Genomic DNA, 18,460 nt, shown 5'->3' with positions numbered 1-18,460 from the left:
CACATTCCTAAAGCAGTAGCAAAATTAGTGAGGCACAGAATATTGTTGGAAATGCCATGTAGATAGCTGGGCACTGTAATCAAGAATCACAATATCAGGTACATATTGTTAGAATTTTAATAGCACAAATCAGTGAGCAATAGCTATTTAAGGCTTTATACACATCATCTGTTTGAAGTCATAGAAGTTCAATTAAGCAAGATGAATGTAGAGATTGACTACATTGTTTTGTTGCAGTGCATGGATCAAAGTAGACCAACTTAAATCCTATCACCTTCACAAGGAGGAAATGATGAAATCTACCAAAGGGAAGCGGTTCCAACAGGCGGTGGATGCAGTTGAGGAATTTATTAAATCCAAGGTAAGGATTGTATCCATCGTCTAGCGGATCAAAAATGATTGCTGAGAGTTAGCTTGAGAGAGTAGGTCAGAGTTTCTCATTAATGTGTATTTATACAGGTTTCCATATAAATCTCTCTTGCGTTCCAGGGTCATGAAATGACGCATTAAGTGTATGGTGTCAAACCTGGGGCTGCGATGCGCTGCTTGAATATATTTTAAACCTATGTGGAGCGTACTGATGTGCTTTAAATATTACATCTCATTTGCTTTGAATGGAGCAGGGTGTAAGCACCTGTGCAGGGATCTTTCTGTGGGTGATGGAATTGAAGTTTGAGGTGGGCAGCTGGAATGCGTTACTAAATAAAAACAAAATGCTGTAAGTACTCAACAGGGCAAGTGGTATCTGTGTGGAGAGAAATAGAGTTAACATTGGAAAAGGTTGGGGTGGGGAATTGTTGGACAATCCATTGTTTTTTGTTTCTTGCTGACCATATTTATATTACGGTCAGTTCCCCTCTGCACAACTATTGCTTGATCTGTGCATTTTTAGCATTTTCTGATTTCCAGTATTGGTAGTTACTTTGCTTTGTATAAGTGTGTAGCTTGGCTGATATTGATACTACAGTATATGGTTTGGGCTGTTGGGTTGGTAATAATTCTGCAATGTAACAATGCTATAACAGCTTGAGGAACACAATTCCACAATGGAAATAACTGTTTAAATATGTGTGAGCAAAATGTGCAAATAAATAGAGTAAAATTAAATCCATTAATGTTAGGTAGACCCGATCTGCGGGATTGACTTTTCATTTGTGGAATTCCTCATGATATGAATTACGAATTTCCTCCAATTAAATTGGTAAAACTGAAGCTACTGTTTTCATTGCCCGCTCCAAGCTCCATCCCCTACCTACTGACTTCATCCCTCTACCTTACAACAGTCTGACATTAAGATAGTCTGTTTGCAATCTTGGTGTCACATTTGAACCTGCAGTGAGCTTCTGACCCCATATTTGTGCCATCTTTTAAGACTGCCTATTTCCACCTCCACAACTTCACCCCATCTCAGCTCATTTGCTGCTATCCTTACCTATGCCATCATTACCTCCAGACTTGACTATTCCAATGCACTCCGGGCTGGTCTCAAACATTCTACCCGTCCATAAATTTGAGGTCATCCAAAACTCTGCTTCCCATATCTTAACTTGCAGGATGTCCTGTTTCCCCTATCCACCCCTGTGCTCACTGACATACATTGGCTCTGGATCAAGCAACAGTTTGATTTAATATTCAAACTTTGTTTTCAAATCCCTCCATGGATTTTTTTTTTGCTTCCTATTTTTGTAATCTCTTCTAATGCCACAATCTTCCCAGTTATCTGTGCTCCTCTAATTCCTCTGGTCTCCTGTGCATTCCCAATCATAGCTACTCTACCATTGGCAGCTGTACCTTCAGTTGTTTAGACCCCAAGCTCTGGAATTTCTTCCCTGTGCCCCTATCTCGCCTTTCTCCTTAAGACTCTCTCTCCTCAAAACCTTCCCCTTTGACCAGGCTTCTGATCATCAGACCTAATATCTCCTTTCTGGCTCAGTATCAAATTCTGTTCTACAATGCTCATGTGAAGCACTGTGTGGTGTTTTATTACATGAAAGGTGCTATGTAAATGTAAGTTGCTGTTATGGCCAGTATAGCAAGGCCTTTTAAAAAGTGTTCAGGCTATACCATACAGTAGCAGCGATGACTTTTTAAATGGGTAATGAAGTCAAAATGGGTTTAATGCTGTACTGGTACTCAATTATGCGAGGTTTTTAAGCAAATTGATATAGGGAGTGACAAGGTATTGGAGGTGTTGGTAGGGTTAAAAGTGGACAAATCTCCAGGTCCGGATGATTTGTGTCCCAGACTGCTGAGGGAGGCAAGGGAGGAGATCGCAGGGGCTCTGACCCAAATTTTTAATTCCTCTCTGGCCACGAGGTAGGTGCCAGAGGACCAGAGAATAGCTAATATGGTTCTGCTATTTAAGAAGGGTTGTAGAGATAAGCCAGTGAACTGCAGGTCAGTGAGTCTCATCAGTGGTAGGGAAACTATTGGAGAAAATTCTGAAGGAGAGAATCTATCTTGGAGAGGCAAGGTTTGATCAGGGATAGTCAGCATGGCTTTGTGAGGGAGAGGTCATGCCTAACAAATTTGATTGAATTTTTTGAGGAGTTAACCAGGTGTGTAGATGAGGGTAGTGCAGTTGCTGTAGTCGATATAGATTTCATCAAAGCCTTTGACAAGGTCCCACATGGGAGACTTATAAAGAAGGCAAATGCACATGTAATACAGGGTAATTTGATAAGGTGGATTCAAAATTGGCTTAGTTGTAGGAGACAGAAGGTGATGACAGAAGGATGCTTTAGTGACTGGAAGCCAGTGGTGTACCACAGGGACCTGTGCTCGGTCCCCTATTGTTTGTAATTTATATAAATGACTTAGATGATTGTGGGGGGTAGGATTAGTAAGTTTGCGGAAAGACACAAAGATTGGTCGGGTGGTTAACAGTGAGGTTGAGTGTCTTGGGCTACAGGAAGATATAGACGGGATGGTCAAATAGGCAGATAAGTGGCAGATGGAATTTAATCCTGAAAAGTGTGAGGTGATACACTTTGAAAGGAGTAATTTGACAAGCAAGTATATTCAATGAACGGCATGACTCTAGGAAGTTCTGAGGAACAAAGGGACCTTGATGTGTGTGTCCATAGATCTCTGAAGGTGGAGGGGCATGTTAGTGGGATGGTGAAAAAGGCAATAGGGGACACTTGCCTTTATCAACCGAGGCATAGATTACAAAAGTAGGGAGGTCATGTTGGAGTTGTATAGAACCTTGGTAAGGCCACAGCTGGAGTACTGTGTGCAGTTCTAGTCGCCACGTTATAGGAAGGATGTGATTGCACTGGAGGGGGTGCAGAGGAGATTCACCAGGATGTTGCCTGGGATGAAATATTTAAGTTATGAAGGGAGGTTGGATAGACTTGGGTTGTTTTCGTTGGAGCAGAGAAGACTGAGGGGCGACCTGATCGAGGTGTACAAGATTGAGGGGCATGGACAGGGTGGATAGGGAGCAGCTGTTCTCCTTAGTTGAAGGGTGAGTCACAAGGGGACATAAGTTCAAGGTGAGGGGCAGGAGGTTTAGGGGGGATGTGAGGAAAAACTTTTTTATCCAGAGGGTGGTGACAGTCTGGAATGCACTGCCTGGGAGGGTGGTGGAGACGGGTTGCCTCACATCCTTTAAAAGTACCTGGATGAGCACTTGGCACGTCATAACATTCAAGGCTATGGCCCAAATACTGGTAAATGGGATTAGGTAGGTAGGTCAAGTGTTTCTCATGGTCGGTGCAGACTCGATGGGCCGAAGGGCCTCTTCTGCGCTTTGTGATTCTGTGAATTAGTTGGACTGTTAATGTGAGGGATGATTATGTGGTTGGAATGTTTGAGCTTTGACCATTTGCCCTTTAAAATTTGAAGTGAAAGATTAAATTTGATACCTGGAAAAATCATGGCAGTTGCATCACCTATCAATGTTTTAATGTTTTACCAACATTGACCTTTGAATAATTGACGAGTAGAAGAACTCTGGATATGGTCTTAATGACAGGCTGTCAGTCCTGAAGGTTTTTAGAGACCAGATTCAATGCAATTGAATATTACATGTGATTGCACATGACCGGCAGTTCCCACAAAAAATGTGGGCACAGGTATTTATATTTGGAAGTTGATAGGAAGTCCGCACTGATGCAGATTTTTCAAATTCATACTAGTCTGTTTTTGTGGTGTTACATGTGAAATAAACGCCAGGTGTAGTCTTGAGATGGAATGGGGTTAGAGGGCAGGATCATGATGTCTGAGTGCACAGACTTTACAGTATTCAATCTCAATTTTTCATTATATCCATTATATATTCCTATGTCTATATTTGTGTATTTACGTTTGTCACAATAATTACGTCCTTCTGCCAATGGTAGTGCTGTTGCGCTCACACTAGATGGAGTGTGTAATTATGGAATGACAAGTTTAGATGGGCAGTTTCCATTATAAATGAGGATATGAGAATTCATAATGTGAAATTTTGACAGGAACTATGCCCAGATGCATAATTTTAACATATTACTAATTCCACATGGTCGATCAGAGGATATTATTTTCTTACCTCTTGTCTCTTTCCTGTTTTTCCATTTCTTTTGCCATTAGTTTGATATAACAAAAAGAGCCATGGATTAGCTACATTTAGGGCTGAGGCTGCAGGGAAAATATGCCCCTCAATAATTTCCTTCTCCGGTTCAGTCATGCTTTACCCGTTCCTTCCGGTCACCCCTTGCACTCATCACTATCTCTTTCTCTTTGACTCGGCCTCTGGTGTCTATTCCCACTGCAGTTCAATTCACTAGCTTCCCTTTTCCCTTCCTGTTTCCCTCAGGCTTTGTTTGCTCTTAAAATCCAACGTTATTATTTTTTTAAAGTACATGAGAAAGAAAACTGTTCCCACTCTTGTCTCATGGGTATTAGAAATTAGGAGCTCTGTTTCACAGCTGTACGTGATCAGCACTGTCTGTCAAAATAACAACAATGGGACCATGAGCTGCAAGATTGCTGTCTGATAACTCACCTGCGTGTCTGCTGACTTCTTTGTCAGATTGCATCTTTTTTTGCAGATCTGGTGGATAAATCTTCCTGTAATGTTGAATATCCAAAGTGTTTTATCTATTAACTATATTCCCTTCAGCTGTCTCTTTATTCAAACCTATAATAATTATTGGTCCCATGTGTCTCATTGATTTTAATTGCTCCTCTGCTGGTGGCCTTGCCTTCAACTGCCTGGGCTCTAAGTTCTAGAATTCTCTCCCTGAATCTCTCTGCTTCGCTACCTCAATTTGCTCCGGTAAGATGCTGCTTAAAGTGTGCCTCTGACCAAGCTTTTAGTCATCTTTTGTTAATACCTCCCTATGTGTCCGTGTCAAGTTCTGTTTTATAATACTGGGAAGCATCTGGAGATGTTTTAAAGTACCATATAATTGTAAGTTGTTTTTAATAGAATTCAATATATTTTTAAAAATTGTAGATGTCGTACCACTAGGAGTAAGGTCCTATCGCCAGTTGTGAACTCTACAAAGAATGTAAAGTGTGTGGAGAAGGGGAGAATCCCTTGTTTAATTTCTACCTTTTTATTTTTTAGTTATCAATAATTTAACTGCTGTGCTTCATCATTTTCAGTTGATTTCTTAGTGGAGTTTTTTCTGTTTGCTTGGAATTATTCTCATCCCTTCTCTTAATATCAATATTAAAGAAATGAGATGGAGACTCCATTTTTTTTTAAATTTAGGAAATCTTTCAGACATTTCCCTTGTGCCCAGCACCACAAAATATGCCTGTATGTGAGCCCTTGCTCCCATAATGGACCAGAATGTGACTTTTATGCATTGCCCAGGGATTGAACAGAATTGCATCACCATAATTAGTTTACTAATTTATCAAGTTCTCCTGATCTTCAGCTGGGAAAGATTAAATGCTTTATTCATAGTACAGTTTCAGCTGTAAACTATAAATCATGGCTTTTTATTAGAGCAGATCATCAATACAGCAAATTTTACTTGACAATAGATTATTTAATTTCCATTAACTTGAATATATATTCAGGAGTGAGCTGCAGCTAACTCTTAATACTAAGCTTGGTCCAATGTCCATTTAAGAATTAAATAAGATTTCATCTAACTATCTTAGAACTTGAGCCTCTAATTCCATTGACCCTGAGGAGCTGGAAGCCTGAAATGTACCTCTTGTACCTTTTTTTGAATTTCAAAACTGAGATGCAGGAAATCCAAAGATTGCTTCCATTATCACACAAAGTTGATCAACTGAAGTGATTTCCTGAATGTCAACTATGTACTGGACACAAAAACAGAATTACCTGGAAAAACTCAGCAGGCCTGGCAGTTCCACCGATGGTAATTCTGTTTTTGTTTTGGATTTCCAGCATCCACAGTTTTTTGTTTTTATATGTACTAGACACATTCATTTAGAAAGTCCTTAATTGACTATTGGCAGCAAAAAAACATGCGGTCTGTATTTAATGCGTTTTACTTGCTTTGTAATCAACATATCCTTTTTTTTTGGAATGTGCAAGTGATTTGTTTAAGCGTATGGCTCCTTTAAGTGTTTTTACATGGTAACTTAAAGGGCTCAATTTGTGTGCAGCTTGCATGAGAAGTTTAGGGTTGCTGCACAGCTGTGGGGGAACGTTGCTCGTAATGAAATCCTACTTCTATGCTGCCTCCTGAGGGCACATCAAAGGCCACGGATGACATCTGCTACATTCAGCACAATTGCCTACTGTATTCAAGAAAATCTAGTAACTAGAAACCTCTTATGAAATTTCTATGAAGAATGTGATTTGTAATTTCAAATATTGTTGATAAAGCAGAAACGACCAATGAATGAAATCAATGAAGGTACTGTACTGAGAATTTGAATAGAGTTACAAATGTTGTAACCAGTATTTGTGAGATAGAACACCACTGAAGTCATTTGAGTTGAGCTTATTAAGATATCTTCAAGATAGACTGTATTATGGATTTGGTCTTAAATTGAGTTCCTTGAAATAACATTTAACAATTGCCACATTACTTCACATAAAGGAACAGTTTTTTTTAATCATCTATGAGATGAGAGCGTCGCTGGCTGGGCCAGCGTTTATTGCCCCTCTCTAGTTGCCCTTGGTGGTGGTGGTGAGCTGCCACCAGTCAACTTGGTTATTGGGCAAAAGCCTATCAGTGGTCTTTACTTTTGACTAATTCCTTTTCAGGTATCAGCGTTTACCTCGTCAGAAGATAAAAACAGGCACATTTCATCTGATGGTAAAAGACAAAATTGCTCCTCAGCAGAAATTTCAGAGCACAGTACAAGGAAAAGGGGTCGACCACCGAAGGAAGAAAAGGTTGGTTCAGGGTAGGAATGATCCAAATGCAGTAGTATCTTATTTATTTTTGAGGGTAAACTTAATTTTCTTCCTATGCCTCCAGTACATTTGTGAACTGACACATACAAGCTGTTAGTATGTGTCCAAACATAGCCCAAGAACAATGCATTTTTCTCCTCCCTGCAGGGAAATGGCTAGGATTCATATAACTCCCATGGCTGTGTCACTGTGATACAGTGGTTAGGGCTTCAAATGGAGAAATTAAACCATCTGCTCAGTCAAATGCACAGGAGGTAATATACAGCTTCTTTATAAGATGTGACTTTTGTATTTTTTCCACTTCAGGATGCTTTCCCTGAGCCATCCACAGTGAAGAGGTTGGTTACGGGTCCAGTTGCAGGATACAAATGGAAGGTGAGTCACAATTTCTTTAACTCCTGATTGCCATTTTAGGTTTTTATTGACACAGCCAGTGTAATAGAGGACTGCCCTCTTGCAATTGTGTTGACAATAGCTAGGTTTGTGACAGTAGCTTTAGGGAACATTGGAGTTCGATCTGTGATTTTGTTTCTGAAAGTTTGGCATGGAACACGAGCTGGTAACTATAGAATTCTATTGGTACCCGTTTGTGATTTGTTATTTGATTTTCTCAATCAGGAAAAATGTGCAGTTATTCTGTACTTTTATGATATAAAATGCATTGTTTGTGCTTCCCTTTTGAAAATTCAACTTGTATTGCTCACGTATGGCTCCCAAAGAGTGGTATTGCTGGCAGACTCTGCTGTACTGCTCTTCAAAGGTTTTCAAGAAATATTTCTATATGTGTAGAGAAAAATGTGCCTTGTTCAACATCTGTTTGCTGTGGTCCACTGGTGACCAATCTGCCTTTCTCTGAATGGTTTACTTGCTGAAATGTTGAGCTTCAGTTCCCTGCTGTTTTTGTTGAAGCTTGATATGGAGGATTAGAATAGGTTTGCAGGTTAGGTTCAAAAGGCGACAGTGATAAATGGTTTTTAAATCTGAATTCCCTGTGATCTCTAATTATAACACACTCTCTCCTGTTGGGAGTTGAAAATATTTGCAATACTAATCTCATCTGGCTTTTAATTTGGTTACCAGTCATTTTGTCTGCAGTGCCAGCTATAGCAAATGATGATAGTGTTTCTAAAAGGAGCATGTTCAACAGTAAATATATTTTGATGAACTTCCGCTCATATATGATGCCACCTTCATTTATTTTGTATTATTTCTACTGAAGGAGAATTAAACAAGTTAGTCAAGTACTAAACAGGGTTCATATGGAAATTAGGCTAGGGATAGAAAGAAGTTTGTGCACTCATCCTTCAAGAATTCAAGAACTTTTAACTTCCAAGAAAGCAATGGTTGAATTTACAATTTCGCTGAAGAGACAACTTGGCAAAATATTGTATTTCATTCATCATACTTGGCTTTTTAAAATCAAGTTGCATTCTACCTAACCAGTTTCATCTTCTGTTTGATGCTGAAACCAACAATGTTAGCTATGTACAATTTTGGTTTATCTAATTTATGAACAATTATAGTGTAGAGTACTATACTAATTCGAACTTGCCTAGAATGTTAAATTGAGTGATTGATTAATTGAATAACTTGTAAGGGTTTATTTACTTAATAGGAACTCTTAACTTGTGGGTGGGCCAAGTGCTTGTTGTCAGTGTTTGAAAAATGAATGCGAATGAGTAGTTAAAATAGTGCTTTGTGTGTCCTTGTGTAGAAAAGTAGTGCAATGGGAAAAGAATTCAGCTTTAATGATGACTCTGTCGCTGTATGGTATCACAGAATGATAGGATATTTGTGTTTGACCAAAATTATTTTATATATGCAATTCCTTGTTTATGTACATGATTGTGATTTTCAGATCTTGCGTGCAAAGGGTGTTTCAAATTCTTGTCTTAATATTCTCTGGAGGACAGTAGTGCTAGTCACTCCTGTAAGACGTCTAAGCATCTTAAGTTTAGAGTGTAGACTATACTGTACCCTAGAAATGTAACAATAGAATTGTCTTGTGATTTGAACTGGATATTTGCGTTTTTGCATGTGCTTCTTCAATCTCTTTGAAAACCAGATAAAGATCAATACATTGTTTTATTTCACCAGCAAGTGAATTTGCATAGCAACAGTTAATGACTGAACTTGATTCAATTAGTACAAGTGACTGTGTAATAATACAAAATAACAAACATGCTTCCCTTCCCTATATCAGATCATCTTTCTTGATATAAACAAATTAACTTCTAAGTATTCTCCATTTTAACTATCTGAACCTAGAGAAAGCTTTCACTCAAGCTTTCTCTTTAAAAGTTTGACTACATATTTATCTTTTTTAACCTCTGTTCACAACCTACGGTATGACCTTTGCCAGCTAACCACTACTAAGCACCCAGGATAGGGGAACCTCCCTAACATAGTGGGTGTGACATCTTTGGGAAGCAACTTCAAAACTGAGCTCATTGGTGTTTTAATCGTGCTTTGTCTCGGTGCTTCCATTTATTTAAACTCATTTGAATGTATTTAACTTTAAAACACAAACCTTAAATATAACTCCCACCTGCCCCTATTTTCTCCTGAGGAAAAGTGATAAAATCCTGAATTTTGACTTCCGCACACAATGGAGGGTGGGGGGGGAGAGAGAGAACGAGGGGTCCAAATTGATTTTAGTAGTGTTAGCATAAGCCTAGATTAGAGCAACTGCCCTCTGCTGTTGTCAGTGAGTGGTATGTAGCTAGAATTAGAAAAGTCAGTTGAAATTATTTTTATACTGAGGACACTGACTTTGACTAGAGAACATGAACTAGTTAAGGTTTGCTAAGTTGGTGCATTCACAATCTGAAGCACTGGGAGATTAGTGACAATGATTTGTTAAAGCAGAGACCCCACTCTGATGAACTGCTTACTGCAGGTGCATCAGTTGGTAACAGTTTTAGTTGGGGAAGCTTGTACGGATTCAAAAACTGTAGCAGCAAGTGAAATTCTGAAGTACAATAATCTCGTCAGGAATTTTTTGTGTATTCTCCTGCCACTTGGTAAGTGGTTCCAATTGTGGGCTTATGCAGCTTTGCAGTAATTAAGTTACCTATAAGACTTTTTTTTTAAAAAAAAAAGGTCTTGTGCATAGAAAACGGTAGGAACCATTATTGAGAGCCCTGGTTATGGTAGTGGATGCAAACTGAATCTGATTGTATCTTTCTGCACAAAAGATGGGACTGATGAATGGTGCAGAAAGTGTTGAATGTCCTCTTTTTTTTCCAAAACGCTGAATCATTGCAAAGCTGCTGTTTTCTATTGACTTGATTTCAATTCATAAACCTGTAGATCATCAGGGAGGGAAATTCTCCCACTCGTCTCAAATAGTAATCTTCAGTTATAGAATCGGAGTATGATGATTCACCATGCTCAGATTTGGTTTTTCTAATTGCAGCAAGTAAAGGACGACCCTCACTTCCATCACTTTCTGCTCAGTCAGTCTGAGAAGGTAAGATGGTGCATTTAGTGTGCAGTCTAGTAGTGCAGTTTATTCCAGTAATAAGCAAACTGCTAGGTAGCAGAAAACTTTGGTTTCCTTTATTTTATTTATTTACACTTCCTGTTTCCATTTGCATCTTTGTTTTCCCAAATATGTTGCTACTGTATTTTCCCTCATTGGTGAGAGAGTATTGGTTAATTGCCAGTGTGTTCAGCTAACAGAGTGCAATTGCTGCAGGCCAAGATGGTCGACAAATGTTTTTCCTCCACTCTGGAGACACTATGACGGGGCATCCTGCTTAACTATGCAACCAGGGTCACACCTGTGGTCAGGTAATAATGGGAACTGATGCTACTGGCAGAAAGCAACTAGATTGACCTACTACTGGACCATAAAATATTAGTCAATTAATTCCTGGTGTTCTCACTTCTACTTAAATATCCTGTTATTTGAATAAAGTATAGACTCAGTTTATTTAATTTTTTAAAAAAAAGTGGTTTGAAAAATCTGTGAAAAAATATTGCACTTTATTTCGCCAGGTGAGTGTTTTCAGTCTATTAAGCTTGAAAATATATGCTCATTTGAAGTGAGCTTTGACTTCCTAATTTGATATGTGCTTTTGTAACTAGTCAGTTAAGATTAAGATTTAAGTGGCTACTTTGAGGTTAAAAATTCAGACTGGGAGTAAGGAAAATTAAATAAAAGCCAAGACACAGTCTTTTGATGCAAAATGCATTGTAATGCCCGTTTTTTTGGTGAATGGGGGGTGGGGGGGGGGCAATATTAATAATGATGAACTGTCAGTGTCCTTACTGCTTTGAGACTAACCACAACTTCAGGATTTAGTGCATGGGCAGATTAATGCATAAATACAGAAGTTGTGTTCTGTTGCTGACTGCTGTGTCATAGACTGTGCTGTAGACTCCGAACCAGAGACAGTAATCACTGGCTTCTTGACAAATCACTGAAATCAGTTGATTTGTCGAGAGGTTTCCCTTCTCTGTGCTGGCATTGCTGTTAGAAACCTGATAAAAAGTTGCATCTTTCTCAATTGGGTGTACTGGGGTTTTTTAATGGCAATCTCAGTAATAACTTGCTGAACAAAAGATCTGTTCATGGAAACATTATTTTATATCTGTGGAGTATTAGTTAAATATCTCCATTTTCGATTAATAACTAGAATTTTAAAATTAATTATAAATTTGTTTTTCAGTTTCTGCCTTCACTCCATGTGTATGTTCCAATGTTTTATTCTCTATATAAAATATTTGTTTTTAAAAAGTGATTTGATTTTGGTCCTTTTTAGTTTCCTCATTGGCTTTGTGAGAATTCTTTAATGCGATTGGCTGCCTGGACAGCTTAATGACATAACTAACTCCACACACACAATCCCCGTTATAGAACGTTGCCATGCATTGCAGGGTGAGAGTGTTCAAATTCTCACCACCAAGATTGCTCAACCTCTCAGTGAGGTTTTATTCAAATTCAGCATCCTTGCTTCATCGCTAACCACATTTAGGACTGAGCTGAGGAAAAATTTCTTCACTGAATACCCATGGTATTCTCTACCACAGAAGGCAGTGGAGGCCGGGTCACTGAGTATATTCAAGAAAGAAATTGATCAATTTTTGGATATTAGGGACATTAAGGGGTATGGAGAGAAAGTGGGAATATGGCGTTGAGATAGAGGATCAACCATGATCATATTGAATGGCGGGGCAGGCTTGAAGGGCTGAATGGCCTACTCCTCCGAGTTTCTATGTTTCAAACACTGGGCCTAAATGTTCTTTGAAGATATAAACCTAAACAAGAAATAAGTTTTCACCTAAAACAGATGCTACTGAACGCTTATGTTAAATATAAATCTTTATTCTTTGTGTGTGCAAATGAAAAATTAGTAGATCGAAATTTTATGTATCCATCAGTCTCTCTGACTTTATCCTCTAATTACTTGCTGACAGTAGTTGTGATAATAGTTGTGCATGAAGTGTGCTGGTCTCATGAAGCAAAACACTTCCACATTTATAGATTGCAACTCCTCCAGTTATTTATTTCCCTTCATTCCTAGTTACCTTGCACCACCACCTTGGTTGAGAATTCAGGTGAGCAACCTGCTCTTAGGCTGTAACCTGAAATGTATTGCAGGGAAGTGAGCAGGAGTTGTCAGAAGATATCTGGTCAGTGTGTGTTGTTTTTGCCCTTTGGGAAAGCTCTACCCATAACATTGTGGCTGAAATCAGCGGCTCGCCCTGTTTATGGAGATGACATCAATATTTGGGCATTGCACATTGAGCTGTCATTGTTGGTTAAAGTATCAATGTGTTAATCACCCGTCCCCATTCTATATGTTCAAAGATTCAACTGAACAGAGACCCATCTGGACTGTGGTTTTGAATATAGAATGGGCTACTTTGTAGTCTACAAGAGTAATTTTGCATAAAAGGTAAGGAAAGTACTAGGCGAGTGCTTTTGTATTTAAAGAACTGAAAATGCCCTTTTTGTGTGTCTGTCTCTCTCACGCTGTCAAATTAGACCATCAGAAAGAGCAAGTTGGATGATGGCATGAATATGCCACTACAGTCATTATTGGATAAAATAACTAGATGAAAATTAAACATTTGAAAAAGTCTGTGACTTTGAAAAATACAATATTTTTTATTTCAGACTTTGCGTCATGTAAATTTCATGGTGTATTTTTCCAATTGTTGAAATTCATTTGTGAATACTTAACACATTTGTGCTGTGTTCTTCATACTATTTGAAACTGGCATTAGCCTATTTAAGTTAAAAGATTTTATCATTTAATTTATAAACAACATAGTAATAGAATAACTCTAAACATTCATTTGTTAACTTTACTAATTGTAAAATATATGCTATAAACTTGCCAGTCGCCTAGTGGAATTCTGTGAAAACAGTATTTTGTTTTTGCATTAAAGTTGTGGCACTCTACGCTTCAAAAACTCAAAGCAGTTCTTAACATGCAAGCTGGTTGTATTTTAAGATGATGTATGTAAATGAGTGTTAAAGTACAATGAAGTTTGTCAATTTGATTAAGGAAGATTTCCTATTAGGAGCTTTTTTAAAGCCCTATTTTAAGCTGTAGTTGTTTGCTCCAGTTCTCCATTTTGAAGTGGGTGACCTCATCTATATGTGTTTTAGTTTTAGCACAGCTCTTTTTTAATATTGTGTCTAGTGACTTCAGTTTGAATTCCTAATGTTCAGTGTTACACCGTTTCATTGTGATCAGACACATGAGCCTTAGTGACTGTGCACTCTTAACATGAATGAGATTAAATTGACTTTGGGGCTCTGTGATCTAATCTACCAGGTCCTCTGTACTTGGCGTAAGTTTGAGTGACTGGGCAACAAAGAATCTTTAACATGGTAAACTTGGAGAGAGGGGGAGCAGGTAATGGATTGAAAGAGATGGTCACAAAATGTTTTCATTGCTTCCAATGGTTACAATACCTGTTGTCCTCTAACGTGTTTATTTTCTGAGATAGTCATGTTAGTTTTAGAGATTAAATCACTTGTATAGAAATGTTCACCTTAAGTAATACATATTTACGATACCTGAACAACTGAGTTATCAACTTAACATGTGGAGACCTGAAATAATATCCAGATAAAGCTGTATGTTTATCAGATTGTATCACTTAAGTACCTGTTGAAGATGAAATACTTAGCACAAGATTGTGTTGACTTATTTTTCATGGTACAAAAAAGTAATTGGCTTCTTTTTATTCATTAACAGTCAGAGTCATGTTCTGCTATCATTCAAAAACTAAAGACCACAGCAGAAGAGGTTGGTAATATGTTAGTTCTTTTCCATTTTTAATTGTTCTTTGGAGCAAATTGTTGGAACTGCGGGCTGACAAATTCCTGGTCCTGATGGACCTTGTCCTAGGGTCTTGAAAGAAGTGGCTAGTGAAATAGCTGCTGTGTTGGTTTTAATTTTCCAAAATTCCCTAGATTTGGTGAAGGTTCCATTAGATTGGAAAAAAGCAAATGTAACTTCTTCATTTTAAAAGGAAGATAGAAAGCAGGACACTACAGGCTGGTTAACTTAAAACCTGTCATAGGGAAAATTTTAGAAGCTGTTCTTAAAGATGTTACAGCAGGGCACCTAGAAAGGCTTAAGGCAATCGAGCAGAGTCAGTGTGGTTTTGTGAAAGAGAAAACATGTTTAACCAATTTATTGGAGTTCTTTGAAGGAGTCACATGTGCTATGGATAAAGGGGTGGATGTACTGTACTTAGATTTCCAGAAGGCATTTGATAAGATGCCATATCAGATGTTATTGCAGAAAATAAAAATAAAATCATGGTATAAGGGGTAATATATTGGCATGGAGAGAAGATTGGCTAGCTAACAAGAAACAGAAGGTAGCCACAAATGGGTCTTTCTTTGGTTGGTGGGCTGTGATGAGTGGTGTGCCACAGTGATCAGTGCTGGGGCCTCAACTTGTTATAATTTATATAAATGACTTAGATGAAGGGTTTGAAGGTATGTATGGTTGCTAAATTTGCGGACAGCACAAAGATAGGTAGGAAAGTAAGTTGTGAAGAGGATGTAAGGAGGCTACAAAGTGGCATAGGTAGGTTAAGTGAGTGGGCAAAGACCTGGCAAATGGAGTGTAATGTGGATAAATATGAAATTGTCCATTTTGGCAGGAAGAATAAAAATGTAATATATCTAAGTGGTGAGACACTGCAGAGCTCTGAGATTGAGGAATTTGTGTGTCCTAGTGCATGAATCACAAAAGGCTAGTATGCAAGTACAGAAAGTAATTAGGAAAGCTAACAGTGTTATTGTTTATTGTGAAGGGAATTGAATACAAAAGGAGGTTATGCTTTAGTTGTACAGGGCACTGGTGAGACTACATCTGGAGCACAGTGGACTGATTTGGTCTCCTTATTTAAGGAAAGATGTAAATGCGTTAGAAGCAGTTCAGAGAAGTTTTACTAGGCTAATAATGGGAATGGGCGGGTTGTTTTGTGATGAAAGGTTGGACAGATTAGGCTTCTTTCTGCTGGAATTCAGAAGAGCAAGAGGCAACTTGATCGAAACCTTTAAGATCCTGAGGTTCTTGACAACTTGGGTGTGGAGAGGTTGTTTCCTCTTGTGGGAGAATCTAGAACTAGGGGTCACTGTTTAAAAATAAGGGGTCACTCATTTAAGGCACAGATAATTTTTTTCTGAGGGTTGAGTCTTTGGACCTCTCTTCCTCTAAAGGCGGTGGAAGCAGGGTCTTTGAATATTTTTAAGGCAGAGCTAGATAGATTCTTGATTAACAAAGGGGTGGAAAGGTTATTGGGGGTGGGTGGGAGGCTACAGTCAGATAAGCCATGATCTTATTGAATGGCAGAGCAGGCATGAAGGACCAAATGGCCTACTCATCGTTCGTATATACGTTCCTAAAAGATTGGAATTAATTCTCACTCTTCTCATTGGAATCATAAAATGCTACAGCACAGAAACATGCAATTTCCAAGTGTTTTTTCCACATAAGCTGCCTAGTCTATTCTTGTTCTCCTCATTTCCATACCCTTTCATGGTCCTCCTTTTCAAGCAACTGCATCCTCTTAAGAAAACGTTACGGACCTCAACAGTTTGTGACAGTGAGTTACACATTTCTGATGTGTTTATCAAAATCAGCCTGGTTTAAATATTGCAATGAAATGAGTTCCCCTTAAATTCTTGAGATTAATTTATAAATTTAAGTCTTCTTAGCTCTTGTGAAAAATAACCATAACTTCTCAAATCTCTGCATAGGATGTTACAAGAGGGGTTACACCTTGCAAATCCACGCTCTACCCTTTTCCTTTGTCCTTCCCTTCTGAAAACGGAAAGGTTGGACAGGCTGGACCTGTATCCAATAGAACTTAGAAGAATGTGAGGTGATCTTATTAAAACATAAGACCCTGAAAAAACTTGACAGGGTGGATGCTGAAAGGATGTTTCTCCCTTAAGGGGGAGCCTAGAATTAGGGGACACAGTTGAAAAATAATGGGTGTCTCATTTAAGACGGAGATGGGAAGAATTTTATTTTAAGGGCTGTGACTCTGGGACTGTCTTCCTCAGAGCACTGGAGGCAGGATCAGTGTTTTTAAGGCCAAGATAGATAACCTTAGATTCTTGACTAACAAGGAAGGGGGTAGGCGGTAATGTGGAGTTGAGGCCACAATCAGATCATCCATCATCTTGATGAATGGTGGAGCAGGCTCAAAGGACCCAATGGCCTATTCCTGCTCCTAATTCGTATGCTTGTAATGTGATGCCCAAAATTCTACACACTGGTTCAATGTACACTAACAACATCTTATACATGTTCCACATATCCACTGCATTCTCTTACTCTAGGTTCAAAACCAAGAATTCCATTTGCAATATTTCTGACCTTATCAACTTGGCTGTCAACTTTTAATGACCTATGCTATCAGATGTCCCTTTCTCCTGTGTTTCATTTAAAATCTTACGTTGACCATGTTATGAGTTATTCCACAGTTATTTATTTTTCTACATTGGAACTGCATCCGCCTGTACCTCATACTTTTTAAGTTATCTGTCATCTTCAGACTGTACAAGGTGCGTGCGTGTGTATGTTAGCTATCAATTCAAAATCAATCCTGATGTCCTTAAGTCCACGGCTTAAAAGATGGAAATTGTGAGGGTGATCCTTTTAAGGGTTCTTAGTTGAAATCTTACCTCAGTGTTAATGAAGTGATCTTGTTTTATCTCCACAGGAAGCAGAGTCAACATCCATCCAGGCAGCAGACAGTACAGCAACCAATGGCAGTGTGACTCCTACGGACAAAAGGTAAGGGCCTGAAAATAAATATTTACAAATATCTAAATTGTCATAATCTGTTTGATGAAATGATTGGGGTCGGGCATTAACCCTGTGCTCAAACCTTTCCCAAATAAGAGTGAAATTTCAAATGCCTGAAATATAGTTACTGAAAGTTTGTTTTTAAGGGATCTGCAAATCCTTACCTTGACAGGCTGTCAGATGTGTTCTGGCCACATAGCTGCCCCATAGCACCAAAGATAACTAGAGGGAGCTTCACTGATCAATATAAATGCAGATGGAAATATGCCTTCTCACCACAATTGATTTTCCAATAAGAGCCCAGATAGTCATTACTATTGAGTCAAACTTCATTGATCAATAATAAACATTGGTAATTAACCATTTTTTGCATAAAATGATCATATAACTAAAATCTTGACAGCAAGAAGGCTTCTTGCTTCTGAGTGTTTTATAGATTTACCTGTCAGGTTTTTATTATTGTGTGTGTTAAACAGTATGGGTAAACCCCAGGACTTGATTCCTTACAGTTGCTGAGTACACTTTAATGTGTTGGGTTTTGCTGAGATCGATTTAGCATTCGATCACTTTCCATTTTTACAATAATTGAGGTAAGCCCACTTGTACTGTTCAAACTTTAAGCAGATACAAGTGGATGTTATTGAATCATTGCTCAAAAGTTAACAAAATTCAAAGTTTCAAATGAGTAGCTCCTTTCTGATGCCCCTTTTTATATTTGCTATGACTAATGGGAGAGGGTAGCAAACTGCTCCCATGTTTCAGGAGGTAAAGAACCTCTCACGATTTGTTAGGATGTACATTAGATGTCTGTGTTAAGTTTCCCTTTTTG

At 38.4% G+C, this 18,460-nt stretch overlaps 1 protein-coding gene across 5 annotated transcripts in view; it reads left to right on the top strand.

Annotated features, from left to right (window-relative positions):
- glyr1 (glyoxylate reductase 1 homolog (Arabidopsis)) overlaps positions 1-18,460 on the top strand; it is a 49,639-nt gene that overhangs the window by 9,466 nt on the left and 21,713 nt on the right. For 2 of the 5 annotated variants that reach the window (XM_041206221.1, XM_041206217.1), the window contains exons 4-9: positions 238-361; positions 7,181-7,312; positions 7,640-7,708; positions 10,752-10,805; positions 14,554-14,604; positions 17,546-17,619. In XM_041206221.1, the coding sequence (XP_041062155.1) occupies positions 238-361; positions 7,181-7,312; positions 7,640-7,708; positions 10,752-10,805; positions 14,554-14,604; positions 17,546-17,619 (504 nt within the window). The remainder of the gene's footprint in view (positions 1-237; positions 362-7,180; positions 7,313-7,639; positions 7,709-10,751; positions 10,806-14,553; positions 14,605-17,545; positions 17,620-18,460) is intronic. The other 3 variants (XM_041206219.1, XM_041206218.1, XM_041206220.1) reach the window with 3 other exon arrangements.

This window comes from Carcharodon carcharias, chromosome 15 (assembly GCF_017639515.1).
Source record: "Carcharodon carcharias isolate sCarCar2 chromosome 15, sCarCar2.pri, whole genome shotgun sequence".
Lineage (NCBI taxonomy): Eukaryota > Metazoa > Chordata > Chondrichthyes > Lamniformes > Lamnidae > Carcharodon > Carcharodon carcharias.
The sequence above is the reverse complement of the archived record's forward strand: the minus strand, read 5'-3'. Positions and strand labels throughout refer to the sequence as shown.